General features: G+C 37.5%; 1 protein-coding gene across 2 annotated transcripts in view; it reads right to left on the bottom strand.

Annotated features, from left to right (window-relative positions):
* The window catches only part of LOC117212386 (zinc finger protein 628-like), a 38,985-nt gene that overhangs the window by 22,529 nt on the left and 1,134 nt on the right, over positions 1-15,322 (bottom strand). The window contains exons 2-5 of one of the 2 annotated variants that reach the window (XM_033457231.1): positions 10,761-11,081; positions 8,893-9,120; positions 6,953-7,170; positions 347-497 (exon numbers count right to left, since the gene is read on the bottom strand). In XM_033457231.1, coding sequence (XP_033313122.1) covers positions 347-497; positions 6,953-7,170; positions 8,893-9,120; positions 10,761-11,081 — 918 coding nt within the window. The remainder of the gene's footprint in view (positions 1-346; positions 498-6,952; positions 7,171-8,892; positions 9,121-10,760; positions 11,082-15,322) is intronic. The other variant, XM_033457307.1, reaches the window with a different exon arrangement.

Below are 15,322 nucleotides of genomic sequence, written 5' to 3'. Positions count from 1 at the left end.
TGCTTTGTAATTTAAAAAAATATTTCCTCTCCTTCCAGTAGATATTAAAGTATTGTTTGTCTTAACGATTATACTTTTGTTCTCAAACGATCCCATTTTTAACAATTAAAATATTTAAGTCGTAAATGAGTCGACTTTTTCATTTTATAACGTCCAGCTAGTGAAGTTATAGTTAAGACCGATTATAGTTAAAAATAGAAAGGCTCTTTTGATGCTACACTGTATCGAATATCAACAGTGTATTGAAACATAAAATTACTTCACGGTAAATCTGATTCACCATATTTTCCCCTATGGTCGTTGTACACTTTAAGAGCTTAAGTAATAATTTAATTACGAGACTCACCGGTATGAATGTAAGTGTGCTTCTTCATGTCTGATTTCTGATGAAACCTCTTGCCGCAATATTGACAGGGATACGGTCTAGTGTCAGAGTGTATTAAAAGATGAGTGCTGAGAGTGCTCGAACGTTTGAAGGCTTTCCCACATTGTTTACACTGTAACAGAATAAAAGGGTATCTTAGAAAGTCGAACCAAGTCTAATAACTATTGACTACGTATCATATTCTTCGTCATATTCTCCATGCGTTTGTTTCAACTTTCTCATCATAAAAATACGCTTTGCATAGTATCATATTCGTTGAATATTTTCAAACGTTTTACTGTAAAACACGTCTCAAATTGATGTAAAATTTACCCTGATCTCTGTGCTTTTAGATTCACGATGCCTTAAACTGAACTTTCATAACATTTCTAGTATTGCGTTGGCAACTAAGCGATTGCGGATTTTGTCAATACCATCCAATGACAAAATCCGCAGTCACTTAGTTGCCATCCTAATAAATCAATTCGCGAGAAGTTCATTTTCTCAGTGAAATTATTTCGCCACTTTTTCTTTCTACCTCGTAAATTATCGTTCAACCAAGTGAAAAATCAACGAAATAATGTTCGCTGGTAATTGATATAAGATTCGCGAAAACTGAAACGTAGTCTAAAGGAATTACAGTAGAAACAAAGGAGGAAGGAAAATGCGTAATTGATTACTGTTGAACGACGAAGATAAACGAACGATTCGACCTGGAGAAATCGAAATCGGTATAGATGATGAAAAATGTGGAAGGAAGAAGGCGGACGACGTCGAGCCGGCAGGCGCACCTGTGTTCACGGAGCCTCGGTTTTTCTCCTCGGGCTTATTGTCACATGGGCGCCAGTCCTGACAATGCTGTCGACCTAGGCGTGTCTCTTTTCACGATACACGCGTAGGTACATGCGTGGAATCGCGTACGAAACCGCTACAGCGGGATATTATTACGAGCGTGCACCGGTACCGGTAGAGAGCTACGACTACGCATGATTCACATCCCTCACCGATCAATAATAAGGAACGATATTACGATATTAACTTGTCGCGATGTTCCAGCTCGTTCAATTCTTTTCACATGCCCTTACGTCGTTTGGATGTTTAAGAAGTTGCGGAAACACTTGTCCGCTTGTGAAACGTAATTTTCTTTCGACCCTTCAATTTCAGATTATAATTTCGATCGCGACACACGATGGCAAATTTTCTTCATTTTCTTTTCTCCTATCGATATACTTGATATCGGTATACGTATATCGACAGAAATGGAGTTACTCGAAATAATTGATCTTCTACGATATCCATTTTACATAATTTCACATGCATGCCAATTTCGCTGCTCGTTTTATGAAACTGAATGCTCTCGCAGAATTTCGAATGCTTTCTTGCGATCAAGTAGCAGCAGAATGCAGCTTACGATGCGCCGCTTGCTGCATTTGGACGACACCGAAGAAGTTCACCGAAACTCGTTCGCGTGCCCCTCTGGGAGACCGTAGAACGTGTAATGGCTTCCGAAGAGCTTATAAATCGTCCGTTTCGAGGTTTCCCCGAACAAGTATCGACCGTGGCAAAAAAACGTCCCGTGTCTTCTTTGATCTCATTTTCTTTCTGGAACGCTTAATGCGCGATCAAAACGACCTCGAGCATGACGTTCAACGACGTCACGAGAACTCATTCTTCTTCTGTTTAAAATACAGCAGGTTTTTCGTTAGTCTCGATGACAAAAGAATTACGAGAATTTGTTTCTCTCTTTCTTTACGGTTTGCCAAATGCTTTACATACGCGATTTACTAAAAAAAAAAGCTGGATGAAACGATTAAAAACATTATTTTGTTTATTTATTATCGTATCTTTCTACTTTCTACGTATTGCGTTAGTATTTAATCGTTACCATTGCATCTATTACAGTATCTGTTAAAGCTTCTATCTATTAAAATAGCTTGTAGCTTTCAAATAAATTTTTTCAAAGACTAAAACACATGCAAAGTGTCCATTAATCATCTTGAATAAGAAGATGGATCAGCGATGATATTTTTCCCCCTAGTATAGCAGCTTCGAATAGTCGTGTGTATTTTTTCTTTCGCAACGACTTGTATTTTAAAAAAATATTCTTTGTTATTTTAATCTTCATTCTCTATCGAAATAAATATCTTAGGCATCGAAATCAAATTTCAAGTTAGTATTTGGCAATTTTTCTTGCGGATATTCGATAGAATATCGTTAATAAAAAGCAAGATTGTTATCTCGCTTGTCCCACCGTATCTTCATATACAGAATTTTTACGTTTACGTTCGCCTCTTCTATCATTCAGCTTTAAATAACATTAAATTAAATAAAATACCTGATAAGATCCAGCGTTATCGGGCGTATAAAATTTAACGTCGTACAATTTTTGTGCCTTCGTACCGAATTAAGCAGTTAAGACATAACTTTTAATGCCAGAAAAATAAAGTACGAAACTCTTGTAATAAGTATCATGGTCTGGGCTGTTGCTGTACAATTTCCAACGATATCTTCGAACAATATACGGAATCTGCGTTCTCGTACATAACGGTATAACACGTCGAATGACTGCAGTCGAAATATCGCGGGATGTTTGTAAGCGAGGTATTAAATTCAGGTCAAAATGTGCCGCTTACAAAGATTGAGAAAAATGGTTAACCGCTGGTTCCGTTCATTCGTTTTTATTCATCCCCGACTGATTGCGTTGTATACTTACGTATACGTGTAACATTATTTCTTAACATTGTCGAAACGTTGCCTTCACGTTACGAATACAGTAGAAATGGATACGGTACAAGATAGTGGTACAGCGGAAAATGATCGTTCGCGCGAAACATCTTGCAACAAGATCGAAGAGAAACTAGAAAATTCTTAGGGGATAGGAAATCAACGACAATTTTCTGCACCATTACCTCGCACGAACATAAAATCCTCGCTGATTAACGGCTTCTCTGATAGCCCGAGTGAATTACAAACAGGAGATCCCAATTCCTACGAACTGGATTGCACACGAAATGTCAAAGTTTCATGAAAGACAGAAAGTGTCTGATGAATTTTAAGCAACGAACAGCAGTTTGAAAGATTCTAGTTGTTACGGATCAGGATTCGAAGTCAGAGAATCCTATGATTCACAGCTGGAGCTACGCCTGGAACTTTGAAAGCTTGGCAAGCTTATTGTAAAAACACTGTCCCCTTCGTCGGTGAGTCGATGAGCCGGTGAATTCTGGCTGCTCGTATCATCCCTTCGATTTTCGTATTTGCATACGTTCGAGGTGAAATCCATGGGAGTCACGCAATGGTAGGCTGAACGGTGGCGCAAGTGCCCTAAAGTGCACCGTGACATGACGTGGCGAAGAAGCGGGTCAAGCGTTTGACGAATGTCGGAACTCGACAAAAGGCGGCGGTGAAATTACGGCTGATTGAATGGAAGTAGAAACTCGCTTGGCCGCAGTTTTACGCGCGACACGTAACAGCCACCGGACATATTAGGATATCTGGGGCACACGCGCGTCATACGATCCTGATTCTCAGCGAAAAAAGGCCCGCCCTGACAGCGCCGCGTCGCGAAACCGAGCTCGCCGTCAAAATTTTTCCCAAACCGCATCGTTTTCTTTTCGTCGGAAATTCGACAGGGTTCCACGACACGGAAACCGCACGCTCCACACTTGCATTCACTCTCCTTTCCACGACTCCAGTAAAACACGAAACGAGGTATTCGGGAGAATATGTACACATTTCCTGTATAAACATCAACATGATCCACCGTGGACTTTCACGCGAATTCGTATTTTTCAAAGTACTGTAGTATCGTGGACGAGAGGTCTGAGAGATATCAGGCGAACTATAAACAATGGGTTGAGGAACAAGTGCGTGGTGCGGCTGAGACGAAAGACAAAGGGATGCTAAGGGACAGAGACGAATTAATAGTCGGTGTTGGTTGAGAAGCCAGAGATTGTGAGTCGAGAAGTCAGAGAGTGCGAATTGCGTTGTCGAGAGAGTGTGGTCCGCGTGAGAGAGAGCGTTGGATCGTGGTGACGAGACTTGCCAATTAACCATCTAGTTGTCTTAATTATAATACGTTATTGTGATTAGTTGACGTTAAACAACCATCGTTTTCTGTTTAACCAACGTCTGTTTAATCCATTTATTGCAAATAAATTAATTGTAGTAAAGATCCTACAGTACATTATTGGGAAGTGGAAGCTCGGTAGAAAATCCTTTTGCCTATCGAGTAGGATAGAAAGCAGCGTACTTTCGCTATTTTACGTAATTTTCCCTATTACGTTGCATTCTGTGAAATTTCCAAATTTCTCACAGATGCGTGAGAATTCGCGCTCCGGTTATTATATAAGGCGCTGCTCGAAATTGAAATATGGCCACTAAAAACGGGTTTACTGTGTAGCTATCGACGATGTAAATAAAACGAAATGTAAATTCGTCGAGCTCTGTTTCACTCACAATCAGTCGCACTACAAAAGCGAAAGCTAAACAGGGATTTGATATCTTTGTAGATATTTTGTGGTCCTGTGTAGTGTATTAAATATCGTTCGAGATGAAAGGAAATTGCTCGCGTATAATCTAATACCTTTGGTATTAAACTTCCAACTACTATTTTGAAAAAAATGTGATCTTATCGTTGTATGAAATTCCGATAATATTTATAACGAAGATAATAGGAGCATAATGGTAAAAATATTGCGTCTGAACGAATTGATAGATTCGATGAGAAAAATTGAGAATAGAAATTGTTAATAATATAGCGAATTACAGTTATAGAAGATATAAAATGAAAAGTTATTGTTGCTTAATCGTTACATAAAGTATAATATAGTAAGTATAATATACAGGGTGGTTGGTAACTGGTGGTAGAAGCGGAAAGGGGGTGATTCTACGCGAAAAAAGAAGTCGAAAATATAGAATAAAATTTTTTTTTTTTTAATTTTTCCATCGAGACAACGATCTACAGCGAGATCCGTTATAACGTACCGCACGCGTACCGAGCGAAAATTCAGAGTCGATTTTCTCGAAAACAAAGCCTCGAACGAAAAATTTTTATTCTATATTTTCGACTTCTTTTTTCGCCTAGAATCACCCCCTTTCCGATTGTACCACCAATTACCAACCACCCTGTATACTAAAATAGCACAACATGCATATATAATTTCATTGATTTATCGATCGACTCAATGGAAAAGATAAATGAGACATGAAAACTGATTTATAATATTCTTGCGATAAATTTATGATCATTTCGATGGTAAAGGGAAGAGAAATTCGTAACTATACTTTTTCATTTCTTGTTCCTCGTCATTCTAAATGTTGCAAATACGATTATGCAACCGGAATGATGCTTCAAAGGTTGTGGCGCGATAAAACACATTTTCATTTCAGCTAGCACAAAAGCAACAGAATCTACCAGAAGAAAAATGACTACTTACAGAGATGCGTGACAAGATTATTATACAAGCGAATATACACGTAAGCAACGCAGGGAGTGACAATATTGATAGAGATATAAATTCAAGCAGAAAAGGACTGTCAACAATGTTGTCCTCGCAGTTGTATTTTAAAAACGTCGTTTCAAGTGAAAAATGGAAAAATTATCTATATGCAATAAAATATATCCGATTATTTCTTACGTATTTCAATTATACACTTTGCTGGACAAGCGTTCCTCGACTTGTAGAAAAATTGTTTCTTCCAAGCGAAAACGTTATAAAAGTATCTTGATATTTAAAAAAATCATCCATCTAACGTAACTCCTGGAAATTTTGTACATTCGCAAAATACGAATACTAAACACAATTGAACATTTAATATTAAAACACCTTGCAGAAAGAAAAGTGAAAAAAAGGAAGCAAAAGGGAAAGAATGGAATAACGTGAAAAGGAATGAAAAAACGGGTAAATCTAGATAAAATCTTGGAAAAATTGACGCTATTCGAGTAGATGTCTGGTTGACCGTGATTTTGTTTACGAGCTGGAGATTATCGAACCTCGGAGAAAGCCTATTTACGAAGCTCGTAAAAGAATACACAAAAATGCGAATATTTGTTTTTGACGATCAACCGAGTGTTCAAGAAGAGAACACGGTGGTCGTGTAGAGATTTCCTAGAGCGATACTCGTCGTGTTCTCTGAAAAACATTTCACCACCTTACTGTTTGACGACGATTCGAGTTAACTCCATCAGGTGATATTGTCCTTTTTCCATTTTCTCTATTGATTTCTTTGGGACAAAGGTACCGTTCCGAATAATCTTTGAATCGTTCGATTAATTTTAATTTAACATCGTTTTAACTTTGGAATTAATATTCCGATTGAACGCATAAGACATCTGGATCGAAGAAACGATTAGAATCTGATAACAATTTACAAAAAGATGTGGATCTGCTTCTTTCTTATTTCACTTTCTCATTGGTTAATTGCTTTAGATGAAAAATACCCGACTTGTTAATTTAGAACTAGATGTCTGTTAGGAAAACAAAATTTGCAAAACAACCAACTATATTTCTTCCCATATATGTATCTTTCCTCGAATTTCTCTTCTTCAAGATTTAAAAAAAGAGAGACGTTTTGACATAGAAAACTCACTTGGAATGTCCTTTCCGAAGAGGAGGGTGGTGTCAACGGTGAATGATGGATTTGTCGAGTGATTACAGGCGTCGAGGATGGACTCCTGGATGATAGTATCCTGGTTTCTTTCGCTTCCCTCTCGCAGACTGTTCCCGGTGACCAAATTTCACTCTTTCGGTTCATGGTGGACGAAACGTCGTTAGGTTTGGTACTTAAATTTAGCGGCGCCTCCTCCTCTGAAAATTATGTTGCAAAAATCTTTTATTTTGTATAATAACTCTAGCAGAGTCGATTCTTGGATAGAAATTTCTTTCAAATAATTTAAAGAAACTCTTGCTTCCAATAATATCATTATAATTATTCAATTATAATTCGATTAATCATTACAATTATATTATAATTCAATTAATCGTTACAACTATATTATAACTACAATATCATCGTAATTACAAATTTTCGGCAAGTTTTCGCCAAGTTGAGAATAGAAATATAAATCTCCATATACGCAAATTATAAAACATATAATCTGAAGCTTCTAAATCTAGAAAGTAATAGAACCAATCACTTTTTAGCCCAATACAGCAAAATAGTCAAAGAATATTATACTTCATTTTATTCGAATCACAGACAAGTCGTGAGATATTCTTCAATTTGTTTGACGAGGATTCTAAGCTAACGCTTGTCACCCGCATATATCACGAAAGTACCCTATCGTCGTAGGTACACAAACAACGAATACGAACCTAATTCGTTATCGTTCACCAGACTGCGCAGAAACGTTTACGTGGCATAATCACCGACAATTATCGGAACGTTATACATTACCGAAAGGGATTCGTGATAATTAGTTTAATAACAGGTTCTCTCTTTGTTATCGATGACGATAAACGTAAACGTCGGTGGTGATAACCGACCGTTTGCCAACCGCTCGCAGAACAGGATCGATATTACCTACTTACTGTGCTTACGACAAAATTGTCGGTCAGTTGTCCCCTTTTTTAAGCTCTTCGCGTATTTCTACGCCTTTTTCGCCGACTGGTCGCGTCGAGAAACCTCATGGGAATCTCAAGGAGGACCTCGATGGAATTTTAAGATAAAACGCAGTAAATCTGGTTGACGTATTCGGAATGTGATTTATTTCGTGACTTGTTTAAAGGAAACTTACGCTTTTTTTAATCTTGCAGTCGATTTATAAATGGCGAGTGGTGAAATTGAATTAATAAGAATAAATTTGATAAAGCTTGCCGACGTACACCAAAAACGATTTATTTTAGGACAAGCGATTTAATACTCGCAGTCGAATCTCTTCTTGTCACGTAAATAGCAAAATTATTGGTTCGAATGGAAATCCCGACGCGATTATTACTTGTTAAACTCAACACCGTGACGAGTAGGATTTCAAATGTAATTTCACAGTTCTAACTTTGGAAAATGAAAGTTAATCGCAGCAGTGGGCAAACACGTGCGTACCACCAAGTGCCGTTAAAAGTACGCGGGATAATTCTGGAAATTGAAACAACCTACCGTTGGCGTTACAACTGACTGACAAAAGTAATATTATCGAGTAGACAGGAAATATACAATTCCAAATTAAGGACAATGTTTGTCGCGTTCTATAGGCATCGTGGCAATTTTGTTGGTTTTCGTGAGCGTCCCGTGTGTATTTAAATAAATGTTCGATCGTTCGACAATTTATTCGTCCAAAAGATTCGTTCGACTTTAAACAGCAACGAAGATAAATCTGACGTGATTACTCGTAGAAAAAGATATTAATATTTCCACAGTGATAATAATATTAACGTTCTTTCGAACTATAATGTAGTATAATATTCTGAAACTGTAACATGTTTCTCTCATCCCATTCATTCTCACGCTACCATAGAACCTCCATCGAAATTGATCGTTACGGTCACCTCGTGTAATTTTCCACGAACTGCCCTCTTAATTAAAATTCTCACCGAACTTCGCCTTCTCCGGGGTGCATCTTCGTGGCGAGCCAGCTCTGGACGTGTTCAGGGGTTCCGGGTGAATAGGCGAGCAATTTGCAACCGGTGTAGTTTGCTGGTTAGAAATCCTCGAGGGTGGCAACAGGGAATGGGGCAGCAAGAGACTCAACTGGTGTTGAGCAGCCCACCATGCAGCCCCGGTCGACCCATAACCACCATACATCAGACCACAACGCATCTCTGCAAGCCAGAAAATTTCTATCTAGCACGAGAAACCTGGCGATCCTCGGCTCAATCATCTTTCCACTAGCCGGGAATTAATTCGGGAAGTTTTCGAACAAAGAATCTGTAGGTTTATGCTAAACGTGTAACACGTATTTTTTAGAAAGGTATATTTTTTTCTTAAATAGTCGAATTATTATGAAATTTTTACTTATTTTGTAAATATAGAATATAGAAGAATAAAGTTGCCCGATTCAAAGCTAATGTCAATCCCATCTAGTCTTCGAATTTTGATTTCAATCTTTCTATTTCGACGAATCAAAGAGACTTTTAATATTCTTAAGTTTTCTAAAAATATTTAAAAACTATTTTTGATGCTTTAAGATAGAACTTAAGAATATATATCAGAACAATTGTTTCGTATCTTCCTCAAACTTGAACAAATTTCGGATGATAGGAAAATATCATGATTGGGTCTAAAATGATTTAAAAAAGCGTTAGAAAATTATTATCGCAGCGAACTTTCCGACTGAATTTATTCTCTTATGCCTGTGTCTGTTTTGCTTCATATTTCCTTTTTCTTTTTCCTAGGAAACTCCGTCATTATTTCTGGATAAAGTAAAAAAGCACGTTTATTTTTAGATGGACAACATTGGATATTCGTTAGCGATTCAGATACGACTATTCGATATAATGAGGCGAGCTATAACCGATATAAATATTTCAACCGAGAATAGAAGATCAAATAGGAGAGCTTAAATGGGCTGACGTTCGCTTCTAAATTCGACTGACCGAACGTTCATACAGATCAAGCTTCTATTATTTACGAAGTAACGTAAAATGAGACAATTTTGGTGATCTCTTTGCAGATATATATAAAATAAATTATACAATTACTAGCTGGAGTATTTAAATACTCACTAGACACGATACAATTTTACAAGTGTACACGTATCAGCCAAGAACAGCAGGTTAAATGGTTTAGTTCTAAATTTGGCTGACTGCATTGACACGAATACGATCCTATATTTGTGAAGTAGCATGGTCTGTTCATGCTCTGTTTCTCAGTCTGACGTATCAAGTAGTCGCAACAGATTCTGGTCAGACATATGCTATAAAACCTTGTTACGGTTGTACTGAGATAACGATCAACGAATACATCGAACGATGACAGAATGTCATAACTATAAAAATAAGAATTTCTAACAAACACGATATAACGAGCATTTGCCTAATTGCTCGAAGATGACGCGCCACGAACGTACCAGTCAATGATCGATTCATCTATTCGGATTACGAACATCTTGAAGCTAAGTATTAAAATCAAATCGCGTTCTACGACTCTCCTATTTTCAACGATAAATAAAATTCTCCAACATCCTCCTATCTCTAATACGTACAACGTAACACTATATTCATACTATTTCGATACTAATCTATGATATTATAATAAATCTAATATTAATAGTAGCCATATCTGAAAGGAATTTCAAACGCTGAAACAAGCAATGGAACAGTCACACGATAGTACGATATTATAGCTCAGCAACATATTACGGTAATCGTACGTAATACTTGATAAACGAATAAACCACGCAGTATCGTGTGAATTTGCATAAATACCCGCAGAGTATCGACGATACTGGCGATTGTGTTACCTCGTGCCGTGGTTGTGTTGGTCAGCGGTAGACTCTGAAGTCTGGCGTCGGGATTGCAGGTGGAGACGAGGGTGAAAGCGCTGAAACGGTCCGGTGTCGGTTGGCCGAGGCTCGTGGAGGAAGCCGAAGAAGGATTGGAGGATGTCGCAGCGGTGTTCAAGCTACTTGCAGCCGCGCCAGGACTCCACGGCGAAGGCGGCAGCGTGACGCTGGGGCTGCTAGGCGGTGAAAGCGTGGCCGGGGGTGACAGAGCGCCCGCCGGAACTCCAATGGCGCTGTAGTGAAGTTCCGGTTTCATGTACCAAGTACGCGGCACCGCTTCTGACGAGCAAACCGTGAAACCATACATTTTTATACATCTTTTAGACGCTCCTGTTGTCGCTAGACTGAGGACTTTCATGCGATCGTGGAAAATTTGAAGGCGCACGAATCGACAGAGTGTACGTAATACGGAAAAATATACGAAATGTTCAAAATATGGTACTCTTTGTGATACGTAGTAGATAAGACAATCGCCCACCTGGCTTCCAACTTCTAAATTCTAAGTATCGGACAAATTTGAATAAACATTCACGATTTACTTATCGTTTAACGTTATCGTGGCATTACAAAAATTGTTTAACACAAATGGAGTATCGCACCCTACAGGCGATAGATACGTTGCTCGTAGAAACGATCGAGTAATAAATATTCGTCTGGTACCAAAGAGAGTCGCCATAAAATCGTTAGTCTGCTTGAGAGCCGCAACCAAACTCTGCCAATTGTTCGATAATTTTCTGTAGAATAAAAGTTTGAAAAATCTTCAAAAATAATCAATCGGTAGTATCGGTTTTAAATATTTGAACGAAAGCCGAAGACGAGAAGAACGTTTGATTATTTCGAACGAAAGTGTCTAAAATCGCGCTATTAACGCGTTGTATCTACGAAATCGTATACTCGATCGAAAGAATATGGAAATGGTGTGCAATTGTTAGAAGGATTCTGTTTTTATCGAATTCAAACGGCAGGATATAGAGAAAATTGCGCGTGTCCTGTTTTAAAATGGATTTCTATTACATTTAGATGGGAGCCGAGTTAATGCGTTATTCTCGCGAGTCATAGGTAGCCACGGCTATCAGATTTATAGGGAAAATCACAAACATGCTCCTCCCCCGAGCGAGAACTATGAATTATACATCGTAGAACATGCGTGCGCGTGTCCATCCAAGAGACAGTGTTCCTAATCTGATCGTACGCTGAAACGGACGTGATTGTCCGACGAACTTTATTCGCGGCCAACTCTGATAAGCTAGCAATCAATAAGATCTCATCTATCCATCATCTATCCTTTTAAAAGCTTAAAAATCGAAAACAAAGTAGAAACAAATTGCACCACGGTTAGATATCTTATAAATAGTTTTTACCAATATATACAGAGTGTACATTTTTATCGGCATTTACGATTTTCTAACTAACGCTGTTTAATCGTTTCTGTTAATGCCTGTAATTTTTCTCTATCCTTCGCAATATTAATCCGTTTATAGTAATATACATGCAAAAAAGAAGAAGAGGACCCGAAGCACGTAGTAGAGGAGATGCGAGATTACAGGAGGAGCAATAAACATGGGGGAAGTGCTGAAGGAGACTGGAGAAGGACTGACAGAACCGAAAGTTATAATAGTGAAGAGAAGAATAGCAGAAGAGAGGGAGGAACGACAGGGAGGGAGCACAGCAAGGAAGCAAAAGCCAGAGAAGGACGTCGTTGGAAGTCGTTCAAAGGCGAAAGGCACGGATTAAGACTAAATAAATAAATAAAAATAAATAGTAATATACCTGACCTTAGATATTCGTAACAACGTGAAAGAAAATTATCTAGCCTCGTAAAATGTTTCGTGTCTTTTAAAACAATTGCCTTTCTATTTATTAGCGTTGTTGTTATTACCAGCTTACGTCTACCGGATATTTCTAACAATCAGCTAAATTCTCCTTCGACCGACTCGAAGAATTCTCCATTCACGTACTACTTAGACAAATTTCACACGCAATTTAATTACGTGATTACAATAAGCCCTTTATGGCAAATCAATTTCGATTACTTTCAACGCTCGACTCGTAATCCAAGAAGAACGCAATAAGAGAATGAGTCAAACAACAGATAACAGAGTTAATTTCATAAACAAATGTATCGTTCAGAAAAATAAGGAAGTTGCATTAATATTAATAATAAGATTAACATTCTAAGGCAAAACGAAACCGAATAACTTTCTTGCACGGTAAGCTTCTCCGAAAGGCATAAGGAGACACGAGCACGCAACAACGGAAGAAAACGTGAATCGTTAAAGTCGAAGGTTTTCAGGTAATAGATAATGTTCGTACATATACACAGACGTAGTTAATAATCGCGCCTCGTTGTTTGAATAAATCTGTAATGCGATTTGCAAACACGACTGTATGAGTGGTTCCTGTTTTGCATAGATAACGAACGATAATGTCCGAGTTCGATGTCAATCACCGACCATTACCTACTTACAAGTCAGCTTTAAAATTGCTTGCATATTGTTATACGAAAAAAAGGGAAAAAAAATTATAGTTTCGACTTTTGGTTAAATAATTTGGCTAAACAGGTCGTTCGAGACTGGAATTCTCAACGAAACAAAAGGATGTACCTTCAGCGTTCTGGTGGTCAGCGAAAGAGAAAAAACGCGTTGGTAGCGAGATTCGATTTTACAATTTTCTCAAATTTAATTTATTCTATACGATTTATCAATATGATTTGCACAATACGCATTGTGATTTATATTCCAGCTTTTTCACATTTCGAAATCAACGTTCACGAATGACAGACGTTTCGATCGATTCATCGTCCGCCACCTAATTACGAAAAAGCTAGCCGAAAAGACGTTTCATTGGAAATCTTGAACGTGATCGTAGGTGAGAATCGATCCATCTGGTCACCGATTCTTCGCTTCGTTAAAATGTGTATAAACAAGTGTACACATCAACGAACGTCAGCGTTTCCGTCTCTTTCTTTTAACGAAGACGCTTCTGGGACCACGAAACTAAGAGAATCTTAGTCATTGATAGGAACAGTTGTCCGGTAAAAATCTGACACATGTGTACTCTGTTACTAAAGAGATTATGCAAACACTTGGTCTTTCTCTTTCAACAAAATGAAACCGAATTTATTCGACATTTAACCGACACTTTCGATCCAACACTTATAATTTCTAAATATTATAATTTCTTCTTTACGACCAAGTCTGTTTTTCCAATACTATGCGATATTACTTGTTGCAAGATTTTCCATCGAAATTCCATCGCTTCTATATATATAAGGTCGTCCGAAAATTTTCTTTCGTTTTACAAGGAAATAATGGACGCGCAATATCTTTCGTTTTATATTATTTTATCGAATCACGTATGATTCATTTTGTTCTATCAAGATAAAGATCGCAACGTTTGATAGACTAGGTTTCGTGTTTGTATAAAGATACACCGTTGTAACAGACGGGTCTGTAAAAGAAAGACAACCTAATATTACAAATTTTACAACGACGTCGATTCTCTTTTAGAATTTTATATTTTCTCCCACCAAAGTATAACGCCATTTCTCGCAAAACTTTCCATCGAAATAATCTTATGGTTTGTAAATGCTATAAATACTTCTTGTAACGATATTATGCTAAATTTTAATATTTGTCATACTGAATACGAAAGACCCTGAAATTCGTGAAAAGCGAAGGTATCGAAGAGATAAGGAGTGAATGTGAATTTGAATTATGACATTTTGAAACAGGATTTGCGATTACTTTGATCTGTTTTAACGTCATTGGCAATACGTACAAATATTTGCTGCTGCCATTCGTGTGCGCTAATAACATTCTGGTTCCTGTGTATGTTCCGAGTGTATGCACACTTTTAATATATCTTTTTATGCGGCAGATATACAAGGTCGCGATAATACGAATATTTCGAACAACCTTGAAAATTTGAGTATCTCCTACAAGTTTCGCGATAAGCAACATTGTTCATTTTAAAATTGATATCTCGCTATAATTAATTTTTTAAATCGTTCGTTTAATTCTTTTTCCTTTTATTCATTCCATTAAAAATGTATATAATTTTCACTCGATACAACAACGATATAATTAATTTGCAACGTTATAAATAGAAGTAGCGAATAGTTTGCGATTGTATCGGTTTTAAGTTGAGATTCCTTTAGAATCTCCATCAAATAAGAGAATAGTTTTGAAATTTCGAAATAGCTATTCATAAATTTCAATTTGCAAGAAGCGATAATTGTAAACTTTTCTAGATTACAAAAACAGTTAAAAACTAAACCTGACAAACTAAATACGAAAGGTATTTTTTCATCGCCAAAAACTAATAACCTGAGAATCCGTATACTTTCTGCTAGATTAACAAAACTACAAGAAGTACAAGAAGAAGAAGAAGAAGAAGAAGAAGAAGTAATCTGATTAAACCGATACCGTCATCCGCTCTCGGCTTAACGAAATACCTAATCCTCCTTGGTAAATCGACATCATCGAAAAACCGATATCTTCTCTTTCGACCGGATAAAA

Source organism: Bombus bifarius, unplaced genomic scaffold, assembly GCF_011952205.1.
Source record: "Bombus bifarius isolate JDL3187 unplaced genomic scaffold, Bbif_JDL3187 scf7180000007966, whole genome shotgun sequence".
Lineage (NCBI taxonomy): Eukaryota > Metazoa > Arthropoda > Insecta > Hymenoptera > Apidae > Bombus > Bombus bifarius.
The sequence above is the reverse complement of the archived record's forward strand: the minus strand, read 5'-3'. Positions and strand labels throughout refer to the sequence as shown.